Below are 22446 nucleotides of genomic sequence, written 5' to 3' on the forward strand. Positions count from 1 at the left end.
ATAAAATGGAATGAGTGCGGACACCCTAATCTTAACCAGAGGTGAGGCTCAACTAACCCTGAATAGAACCAGAAACCTAAAGAACCACAAGCATATTCTGCTATGCCACTGTGACAAACAGATCAGGTGCAAGAACCATAGGCTCTGCCTTGCATGCACAAGGCCCTGGGTTCAATCCTCAGCACCACAACAAAACAAAAGAACCATAAGCTGTCACAAACTAGAATGTGGAAACTATTCTATAAAGTAAGAGCAGATCAAGCAGAATTTCACCTTATTTGGAGGATTCAGGGGAGAATTTAGGATTCTGTAGCACTCGCCACACATTAAGAAGGTCAGTATTCTAGGTCCTGTGGGTATTTGGAATTGTCACTTAGTAAGGTGTGGTAAGTGACAAACTTGTTGTATAAGATGGTTTTTACTAGTCACTTGGAGTAAGGGGGTCACTTGGGCTGCCCATCAGTTTAACCTAGCTTTTGTTTGTTGCAACTTTTATTCATTTATCATTGAGATCCCCTCGCCTCTCCTCCTAAAAGGGCTGGGTGATATTTTTCTTCTTAAAAGTGAAACTGAAATAAAATCAATACCCTTTCCATGGGCTTGGTGATAACCCTTGAGAGTCACAGCAGATTAGACATGGAAAAGACTTGGGAAGTAATTAAATGCTTCTCTTCTTTATGGTAGAGGCTTTTTTATATCATTATTTTATTTATTTATTTTTACATGATGCTGGGGGTCGAACCCAGTGCCTCATGCATGTGAGGCAAGCACTCTACCACTGAGCTACAACCCCAGCCCCATTGTAGAGGATTTTGAAGCCCAGAGACGCAAAGCAGTAGCTGACATGACCAAACGTACCTGAGGTCAATTAATCTGTCAGGCAGAGGTGGATTGGTAGGGGAGACCTTGGAGGCCAGGTCATGGCTTAGAGAACTAACTACATGTTTAGGAAGGATTGTCAAACCTTAGTTTAAGAACTTGCTAGGCCTGGACAGATAAACCATAAAATGAAATGGAACATAATAACCAAGTATACAGGGAAATGCCCCATCTGTCCCTGTGTTAGGTTTTAGCAAATTATCTAGGACCACCTGAAACCACCTTTCCCCATAGCCACCAGAGAAAGTAGAATGGCTCAAGTCAGCAAGAAAGTCATTAGTTGTCCCTATAGAGTTCTGAACTCCCAGGAAAGGGAAAGTAATCAGCCGTAACCAAAAGGGCTGGACTTTATACCTGTATTTCTCAACAGTATTTTCTGTGATACTGAAAATGTTCTGTATCTGTGTTGTTCAATATAATAGTCACTAGCTGCCAGACATGGTGGCACATGCTTATAATCCCAGTGACTCGGGAGGCTGAGGCAGGAGGGTCACAAGTTTGAGGCTACCCTCAGCAACTTAGTGAGGCCCTTAGCAACTTAGTGAGACCCTGTTTCTAAATAAATAAATAAATAGATAGATAGATAGATTAAGAGGGCCGGGGAAGTGGCTCAGTGGTTAAGTACCATTGGGTTCAATCCCAGATATTTTTTTTTAATATTTTTAGTTGTAGTTGGACACAAAACCTGTATTTCATTTATTTTATTTTTATGTGGTGCTGAGGATTGAACCCAGGGCTTGCATGTGCTAGGTGAGCGCTCTACCACTGAGCCACAACCCCAGCCCTCAATCCCAGGTATTTAATAATAGTAATAGCCAATAGTTGCATGAGAACCAAGCATTTGAAATATGGCTAATGAGAGTAATAAACTGAGTTTTAAATGTTATTGTATAATTCAAATTGCTAAAAAGATTAGGTTTTTGGGCTGGGGATGTCGCTCAAGTGGTAGCGCGCTCGCCTGGCATGCGTGCGGCCCGGGTTTGGTTCTCAGCACCACATACAAAACAAAGATGTTGTGTCTGCCGAAAACTAAAAAATAAATATTAAAAAAAAATTTAAAAAAGATTAGGTTTTAAGTGCTTTCACCACACAAAAAAATGATAAGTATAGTAAATGAGAGATTTGTTAAATAAGTCAATGCAATCATTCCACAATGTACCAAAGCATCACATTGTATCCCATAAATGTATACAATTATCATTTGTCAATTAAAAATGAAATTTCAGCCAGATGCAGTGGCACATGCCTGTAATCCCAGTGGCTTGGGAGGCTGATGCAAGAGGATCTCAAGTTCAAAGCCAGCCTCAGCAATGGTGAGGAACTAGGCAACTTAATGAGACCCTGTCTCTAAATAAAATACAAAATAGGGCTGGGGATGTAGCTCAGTGGTTGAGTGCCTCTGAGTTCAATCCCCAGTACCGTCCCCCAAGTTCAAGAAACTTAAGTAACCACGTGTAGCTAGTGGCTACCATTATCGCATGCAAGGCTCTGGAGAATTAGGTAACACAGAGAAAACCTCTCATCCTCAGGTGAAAGGCAAAAAAGACACAGATCTAGCCAGGCTCAGTGGTACATGCCTGTAATCCCAGTGGCTTGGGAGAATAAGGCAGGAAGATAGAGTTCAAAGCCCACCTCAGCAAAAAGTCAGGAGCTAAGCAACTCAGTGAGACCCTGTCTCTAAATAAAATACAAAATAGGACTGGGGATGTGGCTCAGTGGTCCAGTGTCCCTGAGTTCAATCCCTGGTACCAAAAAAAAAAAAGCTCTACCCAGCCAAGGTAGGAGAAGCTGTGCTCCATTCCTGCCTAGAGGCCACAAGGCTCTTACCCAGGGTGAAGCCCGTCATGGGCTTCCACGCCCTGATGGACCTCCCTTCCCTTCCTGCTTGGCACCCAGGCTCCCATTTACCTCTTTCTCTGCCTCTTTGAGCTCCGCTTCTTTCTCTTTGACTCTCTGGACGAACATCTGTCTCATCTCCTCTTCCTTTTTCTGCAGCTCTCCTAGGAATTCATTTCTTTTGGCCTCATATGTCTCCTGTAAACTGCGAGCATGCGTCAGGTTAATCCCTCTGCCTTCAGAGGGGCTCTTTGATGAAAACTGTCTCCAACCATCCTCCCTGAGTTCCTTCATCCTCCCCCAATTTTAATAGAGATGCAAAAATAGAACCACAAAGCAGCAGGCAGCTGGCTCGGCACATGACGGTGGATCGTAGGGCTACTTGAGGGAAAAAAGTCGGCCTTGGCCAACTGAAGAGACTTAGAAAATCTGGTTTTATGCCTTCATATCACACATGAGGAAACTGAGGCCCAGAGAGGTGAAGTTACTCACTGAAGATCACAGAGCTAGTTGGAGGCAGAGGTGGGACCAGAAGCTGTATCTCCTGTCTATTCATTTGGGCCCACCCATGGAACTATGCTGCCAAGTCCTGGCTCTAAAACTGACCATGTTAATTCAATGCTTCCACAAATACTTCATAAGACTCCACCATGTGCTAGACATGGTACTAATTAATACTATGCTAATCACTGAGCATCTGGACACCATTCCTGCCCTCAAGGAACTTGGGGTCTAGTGGGAGATGCCTGGGCTAAGGCCTCTGCCCCTGGACTGAACTTATTTTGAGGTGAGGTTCCTGAGTCTGGTAGAAGAGGACAGGCTTTGGATGCTCCATTCAAGAACTGTACATGTATCTACTGTATGGTTTAAAACAGGAGAACTGACTGGATCCATGAGAAAGACCACTCTGGCTGTATTGTGAAGGAGAGATCTTCCAATGATCCAAGTAAAAAAATGGCGGGATCTGCATGTTAAGGGGTGGTAAGGAATGGAGGGAGGTAGAGGAGCAGTAAAGGAAGCAGAACTCCCAGGACTTAGGAAAGTCAAAATGATTGTGGTTTTGGGTTTGTGCACCCAGGTGGAAGGTGATTCCAACAGGGAACACTGGGAAAGGAGTATGTTTAAGAAGAAAGGAGGTGAATTAGATTATGGACAACTCACATTTTTGGTAGGGCCTCTGTGGAATGTCTGAGTGGAAATGTCCAGTATTCAGTTGGATCAGAGGGTTTAGAACTCAAAAGTAAGATTTTAGTTTTTGAGTCATCCACTTTGAGGTGGTAATTAGGAATATGAAAGTAGAAGGAACCAGCCACAAAGAGAATGGAGTGAAAGAAGCAGAAGGAATCCTAGGGGAATACCAACATTTAAAGGAATAGGCTGAAGAACGTGAGCCTGCAAATGTAACTGACAAGGGAGTAGTAAGAGAAGGAGAGGAATAAAACCAGCCAGGTCATTACTGGAAGAGCCAATATTTCAAGAAGGAGAAAGTGGGGAATAGCATCAAATGTTAAGCATTGAGATCAAAGAAGATGAGACTCTAAGGCCACAATGAAATTGGCTACCAGTGGGTGATTGCTGGCCTTGGAGAGAAGCACTTCCGTGGGGTGTTGGGAACCTCTTTGACTGCATTGAGTGGAGGAAGTAAATGAGAGAAGAGGAAGAGGAGCCATAAATACAGAATGACTCTCCTTCCTGTAAGAGCCACCCTTTTTTAAAAAAATATATTTTCTTAGTTGTGCATGAACATGATACCTTTATTTTATTTATTTATCTTATGTGGTGCTGAGGATCAAACCCAAGGCCCCGCAAATGCTAGGTCAGTGATTCACCACTGAGGTACAACCCCAGCCCCAGAGCCAACTTTCTTGAGAGAGCAGGAGCTAGCTAGGAAGAAGAGCAGAGCTAAGAGAGAACTTCTTTAGAGTGGGAATATTTACAGGCAATGTGGAAAGGGGTCAGTGGAAGAGGAGTGAAGAGGATGAGGACACAGAAACAGAACTACTCACAATGAGGCGGGCATGGTAGTGCACGCCTGTAATCCCAGCAGTTTGGGAGGTTGAGGCAGGAGGACCACAAGTTCAAGGCCAGCCTCAGGAACTTACTGAGCCCCTGGGCAACTTAGCAAGACCCTGTTTCTAAATAAAAAGGGGTGAGGAAGTGGCTTAGTAGTTAAGCGCCATTGGGTTCAATCCCTGGTACCAAAAAGAAAAAGAAAGAAAATCAAAAAAGAAAGAAAGGATGGAGCAAAGGTCCTTCCAGGACTGAACTGCCAGGTGGAGGCACACTTCCTACTCCACAGATGCAGAAGTAAACCGTGGGAGGCAAAGGAGAGAAGCAGTTGAGGTAGCTCTCATCAGAACAGAAAGCTAAGCTCTCCTTCCTCCACCCCAGGGACTCCAGTGACCTTTCCTAGTCTGTCCCTGTTAGGAACTAAGGCTTCTGGGCTTTGCCCCAGGCCACTTTTCTGCTGCAAACAGGTACTATAGGAACTTAGAGGCCCTTGGAAAGCTGCCTTCTCTCACAAATATCCCCTACATTTGCTTATTGATGCCTGACATTTCCTAAAAGGAGACTGAGCCACAAAGGGCACCACATGGTAATTTAACACACAGGGCTTATGCATATAGATCAGACGTGTTTCTACTTGGTCTATCTCTCCCATCTGCATAAAACACTGCTTTTAGAAACATTCTCCTTCTCTGAAAGCATCTGAGATTCTGATTTAAGAAATATGCCAGTGATTATTCATATCCTGTGGCCAAAACAAAACTTTCACTTCAATGCAAACATGAAGGACAGTGAATAAAGAATCTGCATTCATCAATATGGGTAAAATGACTGCTACCTAATCCTATCTGGTGTGTGTGTGTGTGTGTGTGTGTGTTTTCAGGGCTGGGGCTGGAACCCAGGGCCTCCCACACACTAGGCAAGCATTCAATTACTGAGCAATATTCCTAGCCCTCCTATCTGGTTTTGAGAATGGCAAGGAGGGTAAAGAACAGACTGGAGGCCTGCCCAAGCAACAGAAGCCTGATGAAGAAAGTAGGGCAGAAGACAGTTAATAACTGCCACCCTGTGGAATAGGGAGGGGCTCCAGTTCAGGGATCCCATCCCCCACAGTTGACTGGATGTGGGGGTAGGGGGCTGTGAGAGATCAGCCAGGCTGTCTCTCTGGGTCCCCTCCCTTCCCTCACACCTATCAATAGGGTCACAGTGTTTCCCAAGCCTCTCCCACTGCAGCTGTCTTGGCTGGTGCACAGACGCCGAGAAGGAAGGAACAAACAGAACTGGTGAGTGAGTGACCTCTGTTCCTCCTGCGAGGAGGAACCCATGTCTGGCTTCCCATGTTAATTCTCCAGGGCAAGGTTTCCATACCACCTGGGTGGGCTGAGCTGGGCTGGCCTGGCCTGGCTTGTTGGGGGCGGTACCTGAAGGGTTTGCTGTCAGGGTCGGTGTCCTTGAAGCCCATCTCCTCCAGCTTACAGCGTCGGTACAGTTCATAGTGCCGGGTGTGGGTCTGCTCCCGCAGATCCTCCATGTTGACCCGAATCAGCATCTCCCGCAGCTTCACAAAGTCGCAGTGAGCCTCGTTTTCAACTGCATAGCAGGGATTGGGGTATTGAAAGGATATTGAAAGGAAGGCCAGCAGAAGCAGAAATGGACGAAATGAGAGGCAACATGCCCAACAGTGACATTGCCTTGCAATCTGTGTAGATAGAACCTGTGAATTTACCTCCTAATTTGCTTTTAAACTGAAAATGCAAATGGAAAGTCACAAAAATGGCAGTCATGGAAAACTGGAATGCCATAAAAATATCTAAGGATGTTCAGTAGCATCTCAACCCAAATTCACCAATCAGACTATCACAGGATTGTCTACCCTGTGCCACTTTGTGGACAACAGCATATGTACACCTATTCAATAAACATTTGTGGAATCTCTGTTCTTAGTACGGTATGGGGCCCTGGGAATTCAGAAACAAAGTAATGGAATCCTGTTCTCAGGAGCTTAAGTTTAGTGGAAGAATAGATGTAAATAGGCAAATACTAAACAATGCAAAAATTATAAAAATGGAGGTAGAGCTGAGTAAAATGGAAGCCCAGAAGGTGGTGGGGGAGGGATCCTACAAACTCCTTGGAGAGTGTAGGTTTCACCAAAGAGACAGCTCCTAAGATGACTCTGGAAAGAAGAATAAGAGTTTATCAGGCAGATGAGGAACACTGTCCTTGCAAGGTCTCTGTGTGGCTTCACAAGTTTATATAAGTAGTATGTTACAGAGTTAGGATACAAACCCAGGCAATGTAGGGGGGAGGCAGATGGGCAAGTCTCCAAATAATAAGGGGAAAGAGCCAGGGTATCAGTAGATGATGGTGACAAGCAGGGGTGGACCTCAGGGGTGGCCCATTTGGATGGCAGAAGCTTTGAAGGAGTGTTTGAATTAATGGCCTGATAAGCGGCAATGATGACTAGAAGAAAGTGAACCCCACTTTCTGGCCTGAGTGAAAAAGGTCCCTTCTTGAGACAGTGTGGCAAAGGTCTGCATTTTGGATAGTGGCCAAGAATGACAGAGATATGGACCAAATCACAGCAAAGTGGATTTCTGGCTGGAACCGAAGGTCATGAGCACTGCTTTGTCAAGATGTCTCCAGACATGGCTCTGCTGTGTTGAATGGTGGTGTTTGGACTAAACATGGCGGGGGATGGTGGTGTCTGAAATGATGAACAGGATCAGTCATCCCAGATTCTGTTTTGTAGGCCTGGGAAAGGGCAGTGGGAACAGAAAGGGGTTGGGGAGTGACAGGGTGAGGAATACTTTCAGCAGACTGCCTTGTAGTCATCAGAGAAATCTTTCCAAAGCCCAGATAGATCCACATAATCCCCCTGTTTAAGGTCTATTGCTTTTGGAGTATCCCCTATTCTGCTGTCACAGAACATAAGCTGATATTAAAAATTGCATCAGCTAGGCGTGGTGGTTCATGCCTGTAATCCCAGCGACTCCGGAGGCTGAGGCAGGAGGATCACCAGTTCAAAGCCAGCCTCAGCAACAGTGAGGTGCTAAGCAATTCAGTGAGACCCTGTCTCTAAATAAAATACAAAATAGGGCTGGGGATGTGACTCAGTGGTCAAGTGTTCTTGAGTTTAATCCCCAGTACCAAAAAAAAAAAAAAAAATTGAATCAGTAAGGCAACTTCTTGGGACCATGCTAAATGCCACCTGCTTCTCCAAATCTGGACAGGGATTCCTGATAGTCAGTCAGAAGTCCCCTATAAGGATGTAAGGCCCCTGCAATATGCAACATCATCCTCATTCAAACTAATAGTCAGGGTTGGGGGTGTAACTCAGTGGCAGAGCACTTGCCTGGCATGCTCAAGGCCCTGGATCCCATCCCCAGCACTTCAAAAAAAAAAAAAAGAAAGAAAGAAAACTGAACAGTCTCGGACTGACAAGAAAAACATTCAAGAACCTAGTTTTGGCTAGGGTGGGGTTGTCCAAGTAGGAGGAAGTTATCAGAACCACGTCTGCTGGCTTCTCTTCTCTCACCTCAGGTTCCTATATCACAGGCCACACACCCATTCCCAGGGTAAGACTGGTAGTCCAGAAACCATTTATTAATGCTCCTAGCAGAACATTCCCAGCCCCAACTGGCAGGCAAGAGTAAAACATAGCACAGTTCTGATAACCAGTCCTGTCCTACCTATTAAAAAATCCAGATTGGGGGAGTAGCTCAGTGATAGAGCATTTGCCTAGCATGCACAAAGCCCTGGGTTTAGTCCCCAACTATCACTAGCGGGTCTCTGCATGCTCTAAAACATGCCAGCCTTTGTATTCTATGTGGTCAACTCACCACCTACTCCTTTTTTAAAAAAAAATATTTATTTATCTATTTATTTGCCAAGCAGTAGGGAAGAGTTTACAGATAAACTCATATAGTGCCCCTGCAATCTGTGGCCCAGTTTATAGCTGTCAACTCTGAGGACCAGAGACACCTCTTCAGTCCATGGCAGTGCCCTAAGACCTTGTCTTATTTACTGAACCAACTGGCCCTGAGGGTAACTTAACATTTGTCAGGAAGACCACAAAAAGAACTTTCCTGAGCATATATAATATGTCTGACTGCTTTTAAATTGTGAAATAATCATGCATTATACATGCATACCAAAGAGGACATGAAATGTGCACTGATGTCTCTATAACCCAGTTTAAAGAGTATCCATACTTTAGAAGCATACGTGCATTCCCCTTTCTGATCTCATGCCCCACTCCTAATTGTTGAGAGCCACAGCCGAAGGGGCCCCAGCAAACTTCCAGCTGCCAGCAAACTTCCAGCTGCCGGCTGACGATTGGCTCACAGTGGCCCCAGCAACATCTAGCTGATTGGCTCCTCGGCCCCAGCAACATCTAGCTGATTGGCTCCTCTGCGGTGATGCTCATTGGGCTGTTTCCCTGCCCTTTCAGACCACGGAGCTGCTCATTGGGGGACTTTTTTGGCTCCGCCCACGTGACCCAACCAATCGGCCTCAAGAGCAGGAGGATTGTGGGAGGTGGAGAGAAGCTTGGGTGGGAGAGAGAGGCTTGTGGAAAGCCGGTGGTAGCAGTTGAGGCTCTGAGGGTTTTTCCTGAGAGGCTGTTTTGTTTGGCGTGTGTGGTTCTAAAAATAAAGTTAGTTTCTTTTGACAAGTGGCTCCTGATTGTGCCCAGCCAGCACAAGTGGCTCGCACGGGGAGCGACTGAGGGTAAGTGAAACTGCTCGCCCCTGAGGGCAGGGTGAGAGGATGGGTAGCCATTTTAAGATTCCTCTTTTATTTTGCTTCACTTTTGTTTTAAGTTGCCTGTCCCTGGAGATGAGTGAGACGGAAGAAAAACCGCTCACATCTGAGGAAAAACTATTTACGTCTGAGGAACAGATAGGGAGAAAGGACGGATGCACATGTCAGGAGGATAGAAAGGCTATAATGACTTTTTGTTGTTCCCTTTTTATTTCATTCTGTCTCGGTTTTGTTTGGCGTCATCTTGTTGGGTTGTATTATAGTAGAAATATGGGATCAGAAATTAGTAAAAAACAAACTGAAAGAGTGTTAAGTAAATTGTTAGAGGAAGGAGGCATCCCAGTAAAATCAAGAGCAGTCAGGGCATACGTTGATACAATACAAAAATGTAGCCCATGGCTTTTTAAGGAGGAGTTGTTGAATATATCACAATGGAACCATCATGGTGAAGATTTAAAAAGAATAGAAAAGAAAAGCCCAGGGACTCTGCCAGTTGGCACATTGCCATTGTGGACATTCGTATCTTGTTTGCTTAGTCCAAAGCCTTCAGTTCAGACAATGGTAGAGGAAGGAGAAGACATAATGATTCAAGTAAAAGAGAAGGTCTCTCAAGTTAGTCAGACAGAGGAAAAGATTCAAGTAAAAGAGAAGGCCTCTCAAGCTAGTCAGACAGAGAAAGAAAGTGTAAAACAGAAAAAGCCATCAGGGGGAAAGTTACAACAGGAGACTGCTACTAACACCTTTCTATCACCAGAGGGTGTAAGTGTCCAACCAACAGCACCACCTCTACAGGAGACTGCTACTAACACCTTTCTATCACCAGAGGGCGTAAGTGTCCAACCAACAGCGCCACCTCCATATGCTGGGAGGTCCCCAACCCCCGCAGTTGATAGTTGGGATCCTGAGACAAGATCTCAAATATTAACATGCCCTGTATTTGAGGCAGGAGGGCAGCGATTTTACCAAGTTTTAAATTTCAAAACAGTGAAGCAGCTAAAAGAGGCTGTAACAACCTATGGTCCTCAAGCACCCTTCACTGTAAGCATGGTCGAATCCATTAACAACTTGAACATGACGCCAGCAGATTGGGCTAATATGTGTAAAGCTGTGCTAAATGGAGGACAATACCTGTTATGGAAGGTTGCCAATGAGGAATTTTGCAAGGAGACGGCTAGGCGAAATGCAGCAGCTGGTTATCCTCAGAGAAATCTAGATATGTTGTTAGGAAAGGGACCTTATGAGGATCAGCAGCAACAAATTGCATATGATCCTGGTGTATATGCACAAATTGCTGTAGATGCAATTAAGGCATGGAAGACTTTACAAGGACATGGAGGTTTACAAGGTCAATTATCTAAGGTAATACAAGGAGCTAATGAGGACACATTGTCCATCAGATCCCTCATCAGACAAACCAGAGGGAGCGCAGGGTTGGACATCTGCGCCTCCGCCAGAGCAGTACTAACTCCAGAGATGGGAGTTCAAATCATTCCCACAGGGGTGAAAGGACCTCTTCCCAAAGGAACAGTAGGCTTATTATTGGGACGCAGCTCTTCTACTCTAAAAGGACTTATGATAAGTCCTGGGGTAATTGATCCCGATTATGAAGGTGAAATAAAAATTATAGCCAGTTCTCCAAAGGGTATATCAGTAATTTCACCAGGAGATAGAATAGCACAGTTACTAATAATACCCAGCCTACATGATAAATTTTCCAGTCGTACTGTAGAAAGAGGTTCCAAGGGATTAGGCTCCACAGGTGTAGATTGGGCTATGCTTTCTTTAAATTTAGATTCTCGCCCCATGCTAAAACTAAATATTCAAGGACATGAATTTAATGGGCTACTGGATACAGGTGCAGACCTTAGCATCATCTCTCGTCAAGAATGGCCAAAACATTGGCCATTACAACAAGCCACTCAAACGCTTCGAGGCCTAGGAGTGGCGACTAATCCCCATAGAAGTGCAATGGTATTAGATTGGAAGGATCCTGAAGGATGTGAAGGAACTATACAGCCATATGTATTGGATCATCTTCCCGTAAATTTATGGGGACGAGATGTCCTAGATCAATTAGGTTTGACATTAACAAATAACATCAACCAAAATGCACCCACTATTATGACTAGACAAGGTTTTAGGAAAGGAAAAAGATTAGAAAAACAAGAACAAGGTATAGCAGCACCAATACAAATAGATCAAGGGAGAGACAGACATGGGTTGGATTTTCAGAAAGGGCCACTGAGACAATAAAAATTACTTGGAAATCAGAAAGACCAGTATGGGTTCCTCAGTGGCCCCTGACTAAAGAAAAGATACAAGCAGCCCATGACCTGGTCAAACAACAATTAGCAGAAGGACATATACAACCTTCTGTATCTCCCCATAATACTCCCATTTTTGTCATCAAAAAGAAATCTGGTAAATGGAGATTACTGCAAGATTTAAGAGCCATTAATAATGAGATGGTTATTATGGGACCTGCTCAATCAGGGATTCCTCAGTTGTCTGCTTTGCCAAAAACCTGGTATGTTTTAGTTATAGATATTAAAGATTGTTTTTTTTCAATTCCAATTCATCCTGAGGATAGTCCACGTTTTGCATTTACTATCCCTGCACTGAATCATGAAGGTCCTGATCAGAGATATGAATGGAAAGTACTCCCTCAAGGGATGGCTAACAGCCCAACTATGTGTCAAATTTATGTTAACAAAGTAATCCAGCCACTTAGAAATCAAAATCCTGAACTACAAATATTTCACTATATGGATGATGTATTATTAGCACACAAAGATAAAAACACATTGCTAGAATGTTATGCCACACTTACAAACTTATTAAAAAATTATAATCTAGAGATAGCAATAGATAAAGTACAATTAAATTTTCCAATTAATTATTTAGGAGTTCTATTATCCTCAACCATGGTCCGTCCACCAAAAATTCAAATACGAGTAGATCAACTCAAATCACTTAATGACTTTCAAAAGTTATTAGGAGACATAAATTGGATAAGGCCTTATTTAGGTATACCAACAGGAGAGTTGGGACCTTTATTTGATATCCTAAAAGGTCCATCAGATCCAAATTCACCCCGAATGTTAACGCCTGAAGCAAGAAAGGCATTAAAAATCATTGAAACATATATGGAAAATATGCATTTGGATAGAATTGATATAAGTTTGCCTTTATTATTTATTGTACTACCAACAAAAAATATTCCTACAGGAGTATTTTGGCAAGAAGGTCCATTATTATGGATACATTTATCTTATTCTCCTAACACTATTCTTACTAGGTATCCTGAGGCTGTAGGACAATTAATACTCAAAGGAATAAAAGCAGCAAAGGGAGTGTTTGGAATTTCTCCCAATAAAATTATTACTCCATATACTATGAATCAAATTGATGAGTTAGCTAATGAGTTAAATACTTGGGCAATAATCATGTGCAAATCTAATGTTTCATTTGATAACCACTTACCATCTAATCCTTTATTGTCTTTTTGGTCATTGCATCCTGTAATTTTTCCAAAAATGACAAGAAAAACACCTATCATGAATGCTCCAAATATATTCACTGATGGGTCAAATAATGGTACAGCAGCAGTCGTTACCCCTGATCAAACTTTTACATTTTTAGTACCCAAACAATCAGCTCAAAAGGTAGAGCTTAATGCAGTTTTACAAGCTTTTGTGATGTTTAAAGATTCTGTATTTAATTTATTTTCTGATAGTCAGTATGTAGTTAATGCTATAGTATCTCTTGAAGATGCTGGTAGGATTTCCCCTTCTTCTACTGTTTTCTCTTTGCTTTCCACTATACAAAGTCTAATCTGGGACAGAAAAGATCCATTCTTTATAGGACATATCAGGGCACATACAGGATTGCCTGGAGCCCTTAGTTTGGGCAATGATTTAGCAGATAAAACTACACATGACATACATATTTTCTCTACACTAGAAGAAGCTATAAATTTTCATAAAAAGTTCCATGTCAATGCTAATACTTTACAAAAGTGTTTTAAAATAACTAAGGAACAAGCTAGACAAATAATAAAACAATGTCAAAATTGTGTGACCTTTTTACCACAAGTTAATCTTGGAGTCAATCCTAAAGGATTGATACCTAACCATATTTGGCAGATGGACGTCACACACTTGCCAGAATTTGGAAAATTAAAATATTTGCATGTTACAGTTGATACTTCTTCTGGATTTTTGATGGGCTCCCTTCATGCCGGAGAAAAAACTAAAGATGTTATAGCTCATTGCTTACAAAATTTTGCCACTGTGGGTGTTCCAAAACAGTTAAAAACAGATAATGCCCCTGGTTATACTTCTACCTCTTTTAAACAATTTTGCTCAACATTTGGCATTACTCATATAACAGGAATCCCATACAATCCACAGGGACAAGGCATAGTTGAAAGAGCTCATCAAACTATTAAAATGTACTTATTAAAGCAAAAAGAAGGAATTGGGAAGGGGTATATATTCCCCAAAGATAAACTTAAAATAACCCTTTTTACTCTAAACTTTTTAAATTTGGATTCATCAGGACTTAGTGCTGCGGAAACGCATATGTGTCCAAAAAATGTGCATAAGCCCAAGGTACTTTGGAAGGATATTCTAACAGGACAATGGAAAGGTCCTGACCCAGTAATTGTCTGGAGTCGGGGGTCTGTTTGTGTGTTTCCACAGGGAGAACAGCAGCCGATTTGGATTCCAGAGAGATTAACCAAGGTCCTGACCCAGTGATTGTCTGGAGTCGGGGGTCTGTTTATGTGTTTCCACAGGGAGAACAGCAGCCGATTTGGATTCCAGAAAGATTAACTAAAGCGATTTCTACAGACCAAAAAGAAGATGATTTGGCTCAAATCCATAACAACTGATATCCAAAACTCCAGTTTGGCTATTCTTACATCTGCAACAGAACCAGGATGCTTTTTTCAATATCTATTTTATTATTGCCCTTTGCCATATCATGAAGTTCTATTTTGTTTTTTGAGCTCATACAGACCTAGGTTAATGTTTTGCTGATCAGTTCTATTTTTTGACTATAGAGTTTTTAAACATTGCAATGGAGATTTCACCCGTAAAAAGTTATAAGGCCTTTACTATAATGTTACGTGTTGTATGTATTATATTATGTGTGCACACTTGTGTTTTGTGTTATATGTTTGAATGTATGTATGTCCATATATCATATATGATGAGCGCTCATGATAAAATGGATCCAAATATTTTTTTTTCACGTGATTTATATGGTTTAATATAAATTGGGTAAACAACTGTTGAGGATTGTTTTAATATGTAAACAAAAAAGAAGGTTAACAGATCTGTTTATTTACTTTCACCTTTCCTTTTCATTATATTTAATAATTCTCTTAAAGATAATGTAAATTGTTAGGAAAATTGTTTTCTTTTACTGCCTTCTGTAATGTTACTTAATTTTTTCTTTAGCCATTATTGCCAGAATTCCTATCTTCATCCCAGTGCCGGTGAAGACAATGTAAATTGTTAAGAAAATTGTTTTCTTTTAGTGCCTTCTGGAATGTTACATAATTTTTTCTTTAGCCATTATTGCCAGAATTCCTATCTTCATCCCAGTGCCGGTGAAGACAATGTAAATTGTTAAGAAAATTGTTTTCTTTTAGTGCCTTCTGGAATGTTACATAATTTTTTCTTTAGCCATTATTGCCAGAATTCCTATCTTCATCCCAGTGCTGGTGAAGTCAAAGATAAAACCAATCTACAGCTTCTACAATAGCCATCACTGAACTGCTTGCAAAACTTGCCTGGACACATTGTGAACTCACCTGTATGCATTGTGAACTATCTGTTGGTGCAGCGACTTGTGGTAGTGTTGGGGTATTTTTGCTGATGATGTCATTGGTGGTACAATTTTTCCAAAAGGAGCCGTCAATTGGCTTGGTGTATCTTCCTCCCTTCTGCTTGTCATGATCGTCCAGCTAAAATTTGGGGGCCAACAGAGGTGAGGCAAAGAACCTCACCCCCCCGCTGGTACAAAGACCTCTCCACAGGTGTGGCTGTATACTGGACCGGTAGTCAGTGACGGGTAAGATCCAATTGCAATGGTACCAACCTAAGGACCATATGTACTATTGGACAACCTAAGGCAGGCACGGTCCCTAAGCCACATGCTTGTTGTTTAAACAGAGAGGGGGAGATGTTGAGAGCCACAGCCGAAGGGGCCCCAGCAAACTTCCAGCTGCCAGCAAACTTCCAGCTGCCGGCTGATGATTGGCTCACAGCGGCCCCAGCAACATCTAGCTGATTGGCTCCTCGGCCCCAGCAACATCTAGCTGATTGGCTCCTCTGCGGTGATGCTCATTGGGCTGTTTCCCTGCCCTTTCAGACCACGGAGCTGCTCATTGGGGGAATTTTTTGGCTCTGCCAACGTGACCCAGCCAATCGGCCTCAAGAGCAGGATTGTGGGAGGTGGAGAGAAGCTTGGGTGGGAGAGAGAGGCTTGTGGAAAGCCGGTGGTGGCAGTTGAGGCTCTGAGGGTTTTTCCTGAGAGGCTGTTTTGTTTGGCGTGTGTGGTTCTAAAAATAAAGTTAGTTTCTTTTGACAAGTGGCTCCTGATTGTGCCCAGCCAGACTGCGGCACCTAATTCCCCAGGTTTCCCTGGCAATGAGTCTTAACCACTATCCTGACTTTAGGGTTTATCTTGGTTTCTTTTATATTTTATATTCTTTTACCACTTATGTACAAATTTTTAAAAATATATATCATGTTTGGGGCTGGGATTGTGGCTCAGTGGTAGAGCGCTGGTCTAGCATGTGTGAGGCCCTGGGTTCAATCCTCAGCAACACATAAAATAAAGAAAATAAAGGTATTGTGTTCAACTACTTTTAAAATATAAATGTTTAAAATATATCATGTTTAATTTTCTTACTTTGGAATTCACACAAAACAGATTCTACAGTATGTATTCTTCTGTGATTTATTTAGCTCAACATTATGTTTCTGAAATTCATTCATCAAAATGTAACTGTGTAGTTCATTTGTTTTCCCTGCTATATGATATCCCATTATATGAATAAGTCACAATTTATCCAGTCTACTGTTTTTGTGGTGCTATGGGTTGACCCTAGGAGTGCTTTGCCTCTGAGCTACATCCCAGCGCTTTTGTTTGGAGACAGGGTCTCATTAAGTTGCCAGGCTGGCCTTGAACTTATGATCCTCCTGCCTCAGCCTCATGCCTGGTGGGATTCTAGGCAGGCATGGTGCAGGCTATCCGTCTATTTTTGTTTGTTTTTGGTACCAGGGACTGAACCCAGGGGCTCTTTACCACTAAGCCACAACCCCAGCCCTTTTTATTTTTTATTTTGATACAGGGTCTCGCTAAGTTACTTAGGGCCTTGTTAAGTTGCTGAGGCTGACCTTGAACTTTCGATCGTCCTGCCTTAGCCTCCTAAGTGGCTAGAATTACAGGTGTGCACCATCACACTCATCTAGTCTATTTTTAAAAATGTTTTTAGTTGTTGATGGACCGTTACTTTATTTATTCATTTACATGTAGTGTTGAGAGTCGAACCCAGTGCCTCACAGGTGCTAGGCAAGTGCTCTACCAGTAAGCCACAATCCCAGCCCTCATCCAGTCTATTTTTAATGAATATCAGGCTGTTCCTAATTACTTGTCATTGGGCATAACAACTCTGTGAACAATCTTACACATCTCCTGGTACCTCTGGGCAAGAACATGTCCTTTCTTGTACACTTCCCCCTTCCTTGATCCATGTCCATTTGTTTTTCTTTTAGGGGTGCTTTCTCCATGAGAAACAAAAGGAGACTGTTCACATCAGAAAATCCAGATATGGAGCCAGAGTTTGCCTGCTAGTGACCCCTATGATTTGAGACCCAAGACAGGCTGAGGACAAGTTAAGGTCTTGTTATTCAGAGACTGGGGACAAGCAAAGGAACAGACAGAAGGGGTTCCCTGAGTGCAGCCTGTCTGCTAGAGACTCACCCTGTACTGTGCCCCAAGGATACTGCCGTGCCTTCATCATCTTGTTCCCTATCTTCAGTTCTTCTGTGCTGCCAATGACGGCAAAGGGAAGGTGGGCCTGAAATAGAAGGCAAAAACCACTCAGAACTCCAGAGGAAAGTCATTGAGCATCCCACAATACAACTGCTGCTCATCTCTGGGCCCTCATTCTGCAATGGCCCTCACAGCTGTCATTATCAAAAGGCATTGATTAACCCCCTGAGCTGTGTGGGAATAAGAAGCCTAGTCCTAGCCTTTGCTGGTCCCAAATTCACGATACAAGATAACAATGGCATGCCAAATGTCATAGGGAAGAAAAAGAGAAAATAAGCAGACTAATAAGCAGATACATGGATTAGCAAGTATATTCATCAGCTTTGCAGAGCTGTGACCAAAGTCCTGGACAAGAACAACTTAGAGGAGGGAATTGGGGTTTCAGAGGGCCACAGATAGCCAAGTTCATTGTTCTGCGTCCTAAATGAGGTAGCACATTATGGTGAAAAGGCATGGCAGAGGGAAGCCACTCCCTTCATGGCAGCCAGGAAGTGGGGGTAGCACAGGGAAATTGTGGCCTTCCAGGGCATACCCCCAGTGACCCACTTCCTCCAGCCATGCCCCACTTATCTATAGTTACCACCCAGTCTATTCAAACTAGAATGGACTGATGCGGTTATAGCTCTCACAACCCAATCATTTTACCCCTGAACATTCATGCATTAACACAGGCGCCTTTGGGGGCCATCTCATATCCAAACCATAACAATAAGCTCTTCACTTTCAGTTGCTGTAGGAAAAAGAGACTTTGGAAGGTGGGTGAGCAGGAAAAGGAGGCTGGGTGTGGATAGACAAGATAAGGGAGAACTACAGGGGCTGGTTTCACTGGTTGTCCCCGCTCCCACAGAGTGAGAGCCCCCTGAAGAGATTACATCCTGAAACCACAAAGCTGACAGAGGTATACTGTCCTTCCTCCCATCCTTCCCTGGACCAAGAGCTCACACTGATCCCTTGAGCCTAGAAGGCAAGTCACCAAGTATTCACCCACATGCTCACAACTGCTGGCTTCTCTTTTAAGTGTTACAAGGTAAGCAAAGAAGTAGATGGGCTGAGGCTGGGGCTCAGTGGTAACGCACTTGCCTGGCATGTGTGAGGCACTGGGTTCGATTCTCAGCACTGCATATAAATCAATAAAGGTCTATCAACAGCTAAAAAATATTAAAAAGAAGAAAAAGTGGACAACACACTCCCTCAACCACTGGAAGCTTAAAATCTTGTGGGGGAAGGCCAAATGACATACCTAAAATCATAGAAGACTGCTGAGGTAAACACTAATCAGTGCATAGGAAAGCTTGTAATTCCACACAGTGAGATGTGAGATAAGAAGGACTCTAAAGAATATGATAATGAAGGAAACTGGCCACGTCCCCTTGGCTCCAGTCTTTAGATGAGGATCAAAGCAGAGTGACCTTGGTTGTAAAGTAAAAGAATACACTCATAAAACATCTGAAGAAGTCCACTGCCTAGTAGGCATGCAGCCTATCCTACAAATTCCCTCTGCTTATAGGCACAGGGCAGTTTCTCCATTGTATCCTGGCCTGCCATTGCCAAGGAACATGTAATAAAATGTCCGAACCCTCTCTGTTGAGTCCACCAAGTTCTTTCTTCAAGATTGGAAAACAGGACACTGGGATCTGTTCAGCCCCAGGGATGAGCAAAGGTAATATATGACCAAGAGCTCAAATGTATGATCTGGGCCCCTGCAAATAGTAGGTGATTTAGTGTTTCTTGAGTGGTGATGGTCAGGTTGCAGGAATAGGGGAAAGGAAAGAAGGCAAAGTAGGATCAGGGATATAAGCTCAGAGTATGCAGGGGAGATGAGGATCAGGGCTGGCTAGCAAGGAGTCTTTGTGGTCAGAGAAGAGGGAGCTGTCCCAGTGTGGGGCCTGGGAAACACTCAGGATGCCCCATTCCAAGGGAGCTGACCAGCTTGTAGGAGTCATCCTTAGCCAGATGGAACATCTGAATAGCTGTTGTTTACAAACCAGGTGAGACCAGGCATGGCTTTACCCAAAAGGGCTTTACACCAAAAGGTAAAGGGCCCACTGGAGCAAGCTTTCTTAGGCTCCTGTCAAAAACAGGCTGTGGTCTCAGATATTTTTGCCTATTTGTTCTACAAATGTTTACTGTGCTGCTACTATGTGCTGGGCCTTACAGACAACAAAATGTTGAGCCGGCCGTGGTGGCACATGCCTATAATCCCAGCAACTTGGGAAGCTGAGGCAGGAGGATCGCAAGTTTGAGGCCAGCTTCAGCAACTTACTGAGATCCTGCCTCCAGATATAAATATAAATAAAGAACTGGGGATGTAACTCAGTGGTAAAGCACCCCTGGGTTCAATCCCAGTACTTAAAAAAAAAAAGCAGCACAGGTAGTAGTAGCAATTATTCTAACAGTGTTAGCTGCTATAAAACTAGTATTAGCCAGAGCAATATATTAAACTCTATGCACTATGTATCAGGTGCTTGGCATTTCACAGTATGAGGTAGGTAGTCTTATTGCTCCCATCTTATGGATGAGAAAACTGAGGCCCAGAGGGCTGACTTGCTGGCAGGCACACAATATTAAGGGAACAGCTAAAGGTGGAGCCCAGATGTTATGGTTTAGATATGCGATGTCCCCAAAATCTCATGTGTGAGACAGTGCTTTTGTTCACAGATGAAATGATTAGATTATGAGAGGTGGCCTGATCCGTGGATTAACTGGATGGTAACTATAGGCAGGTAGGGTGTGGCTGGAGGAAGTAGGTCACTGGGGATGTACCTTTGGAGTATACATTCTGTCTTTCTGCTTCCTGGTTGCCATATCCTGAGCTACTTTCCCCTGCCACACCGTTCCTCCATGGTGTTCTGCCTCACCTCAGGCCCAGAGCCATGGAATTGGCCCACCATAAACTGAACCTCTAAAACCATGAGCCAGCCAAACTAAACTTTTCCTCTACATTGTTCTTGCCAGGACTTTTGGACACAGTGATGCAAAACCTAACTGAAACATCAGGTCTCTCTAGCTTCAAAGCCTACCCCTTGCTGACTTGCTGCTTGCTCCCACTTACGAGGTAAGAGCTCTAAACCTGGAGTAAACTAGTTGTGCTAGGGCAGATTATAAGAGGCAGTTCAATTCTGGGAGATCCACAGCCAATCTATTACTCAATTGTTTAATCTGCATGCTGATCTTATAGCCAATCCTTCATTTCCACTCTTTTCTAGCTCTTGACCCTGAGGATGTTCTTCAAAGCAGGAAAACACAGGATCTCACTAAGAGCTCAGCTCCACAACAACCACACATTCCCCAAGGTGCTCAGCCAGCTGTTGAAGCTGCTCTTCCCTCACCCTGTCCCTCTCTCAGCTGCCTATCTCAGCTACTCCCTAGCCCCTTCCCACTCCACTGACTGTTCCTGAAATAGGGACACAGGAAAGATGGAAAGAGGAAGTCATGGATATGGAAGGTGAATGTGGGCTGGTGGTGGAAAATATTTCAGCAACAATAATGTAAGATATCAAGGAACAAATATAACAAAAGATAGGCAAGAATGGACTAGGGGTGTTACACAAGACCCTGGGTTTGATCCCCAACGCTGACCAGAAAAAGAAAGAAAAAGAAAAAAGATGTGCTTAAAATTTTACTGGAGGGGCTGTGGATGTGGCTCAAGCAGTAGCGCGCTCGCCTGGCATGCGTGCGGCCTGGGTTCGATGCTCAGCACCACATACAAACAAAGATGTTGTGTCTGCCGAAAACTAAAAAAAAATAAATATTAAAATTCATTCTCTCTCTCTCTCTCTCTCTCTCTCTCTCTCTCTCTCTCTCTCTCTCTCTCTCTTTTTCTTAAAAAAAAAAAAAAATTACTGGGAAAACCACTTAGGAGGCCGGGTGCAGTGGTGCACGCCTATAATCCCAGTGGCTCTGGAGGCTGAGGCAGGATGATCGCCAAGTTCAAACCCAGAAACCCAGCCTTAGAAACTTAGTGAGGCCCTAAGAAACTCAGTGAGACCTGTCTCTAAATAAAATATAAAAAAGGGCTGAGGATGTGGCTCAGTGGTTAGGTGCCCTCGGGTTCAATCCCCAGTATTGGGAGGAAAAAAAACTAATTAGGAAAACAGTGTAGCAACAGAGTAATTGGGCATGAGACACCTGGGGCATTTGGGGAGCACTGAATTCCTGAAAATGCTATCCCAATGGTCTGAGCATCTCCAACCTGTACCAGCTGGCTTTATGGGGGAGGGGGGCCAGCTGGACACAGTTCACCCCTATTCAGGGATCCAGAAATGTTAGGAGCTTCAACAAAATGACAAAGTTGCCAAGGGGCAGTGATTGCAGAGGGCTAGACCAAGGGAGGAGGTGAGAAAGAGAAATCACATTGTGTCCCTCATCCTGGGCTCGCAGGTCTAAGTGATTGAGGAGGAAGGTATGTGAAAGGAGAGGCACTTCTCTGGGCTCAAGAAGGAAGGAGGGAAAAAACCCAAGAAGAAAATACAGGCATAGAAAATGTCATCCTTCCCTTGAGCCTGTTATTTTTAATCAAGAGACATTGTCAGTCAGAATGACAGGGTCAATTATTTCCCCTCTTCCCCAAACTGCCGTCGTTTGATTCCTATAACTCCCTGCCTGCTCACAAACACACAGCCTCCACCAAACTGAATTCCAAGGCCTCCCAACCACCCCCACTCCTTTACAACTGGCATCAAAGACTCTTTTGAGGGGCTGAGGTTGTGGCTCAGCGGTAGAGTGCTTGCCTCACACATGTGAGGCACTGGTTCGATCCTCAGCACCACATAAAAATAAATAAGTAAATAAAATAAAGATATTGTGTACACCTACAACTAAAACCAAGTATTTTTTTAAACACTGTTTTGATTAAGTATATGTGAGATAATTTCTGAATGCTGGGTCACAATT

The 22446-nt window shown here is 43.4% G+C and overlaps 1 protein-coding gene across 7 annotated transcripts in view; it reads right to left on the reverse strand.

Annotated features, from left to right (window-relative positions):
* The window catches only part of Septin6 (septin 6), a 78986-nt gene that overhangs the window by 10205 nt on the left and 46335 nt on the right, over positions 1-22446 (reverse strand). For all 7 annotated transcript variants that reach the window (XM_046420916.2, XM_046420913.2, XM_046420917.2 and 4 more), the window contains exons 6-8: positions 17482-17578; positions 6144-6312; positions 2788-2920 (exon numbers count right to left, since the gene is read on the reverse strand). In XM_046420916.2, the coding sequence (XP_046276872.1) occupies positions 2788-2920; positions 6144-6312; positions 17482-17578 (399 nt within the window). The remainder of the gene's footprint in view (positions 1-2787; positions 2921-6143; positions 6313-17481; positions 17579-22446) is intronic.

This window comes from Marmota monax, unplaced genomic scaffold (assembly GCF_021218885.2).
Source record: "Marmota monax isolate L192 unplaced genomic scaffold, Marmota_monax_Labrador192_F-V1.1 WCK01_AAM20220418_F8-fsc00155, whole genome shotgun sequence".
Taxonomy (NCBI): Eukaryota; Metazoa; Chordata; class Mammalia; order Rodentia; family Sciuridae; genus Marmota; species Marmota monax.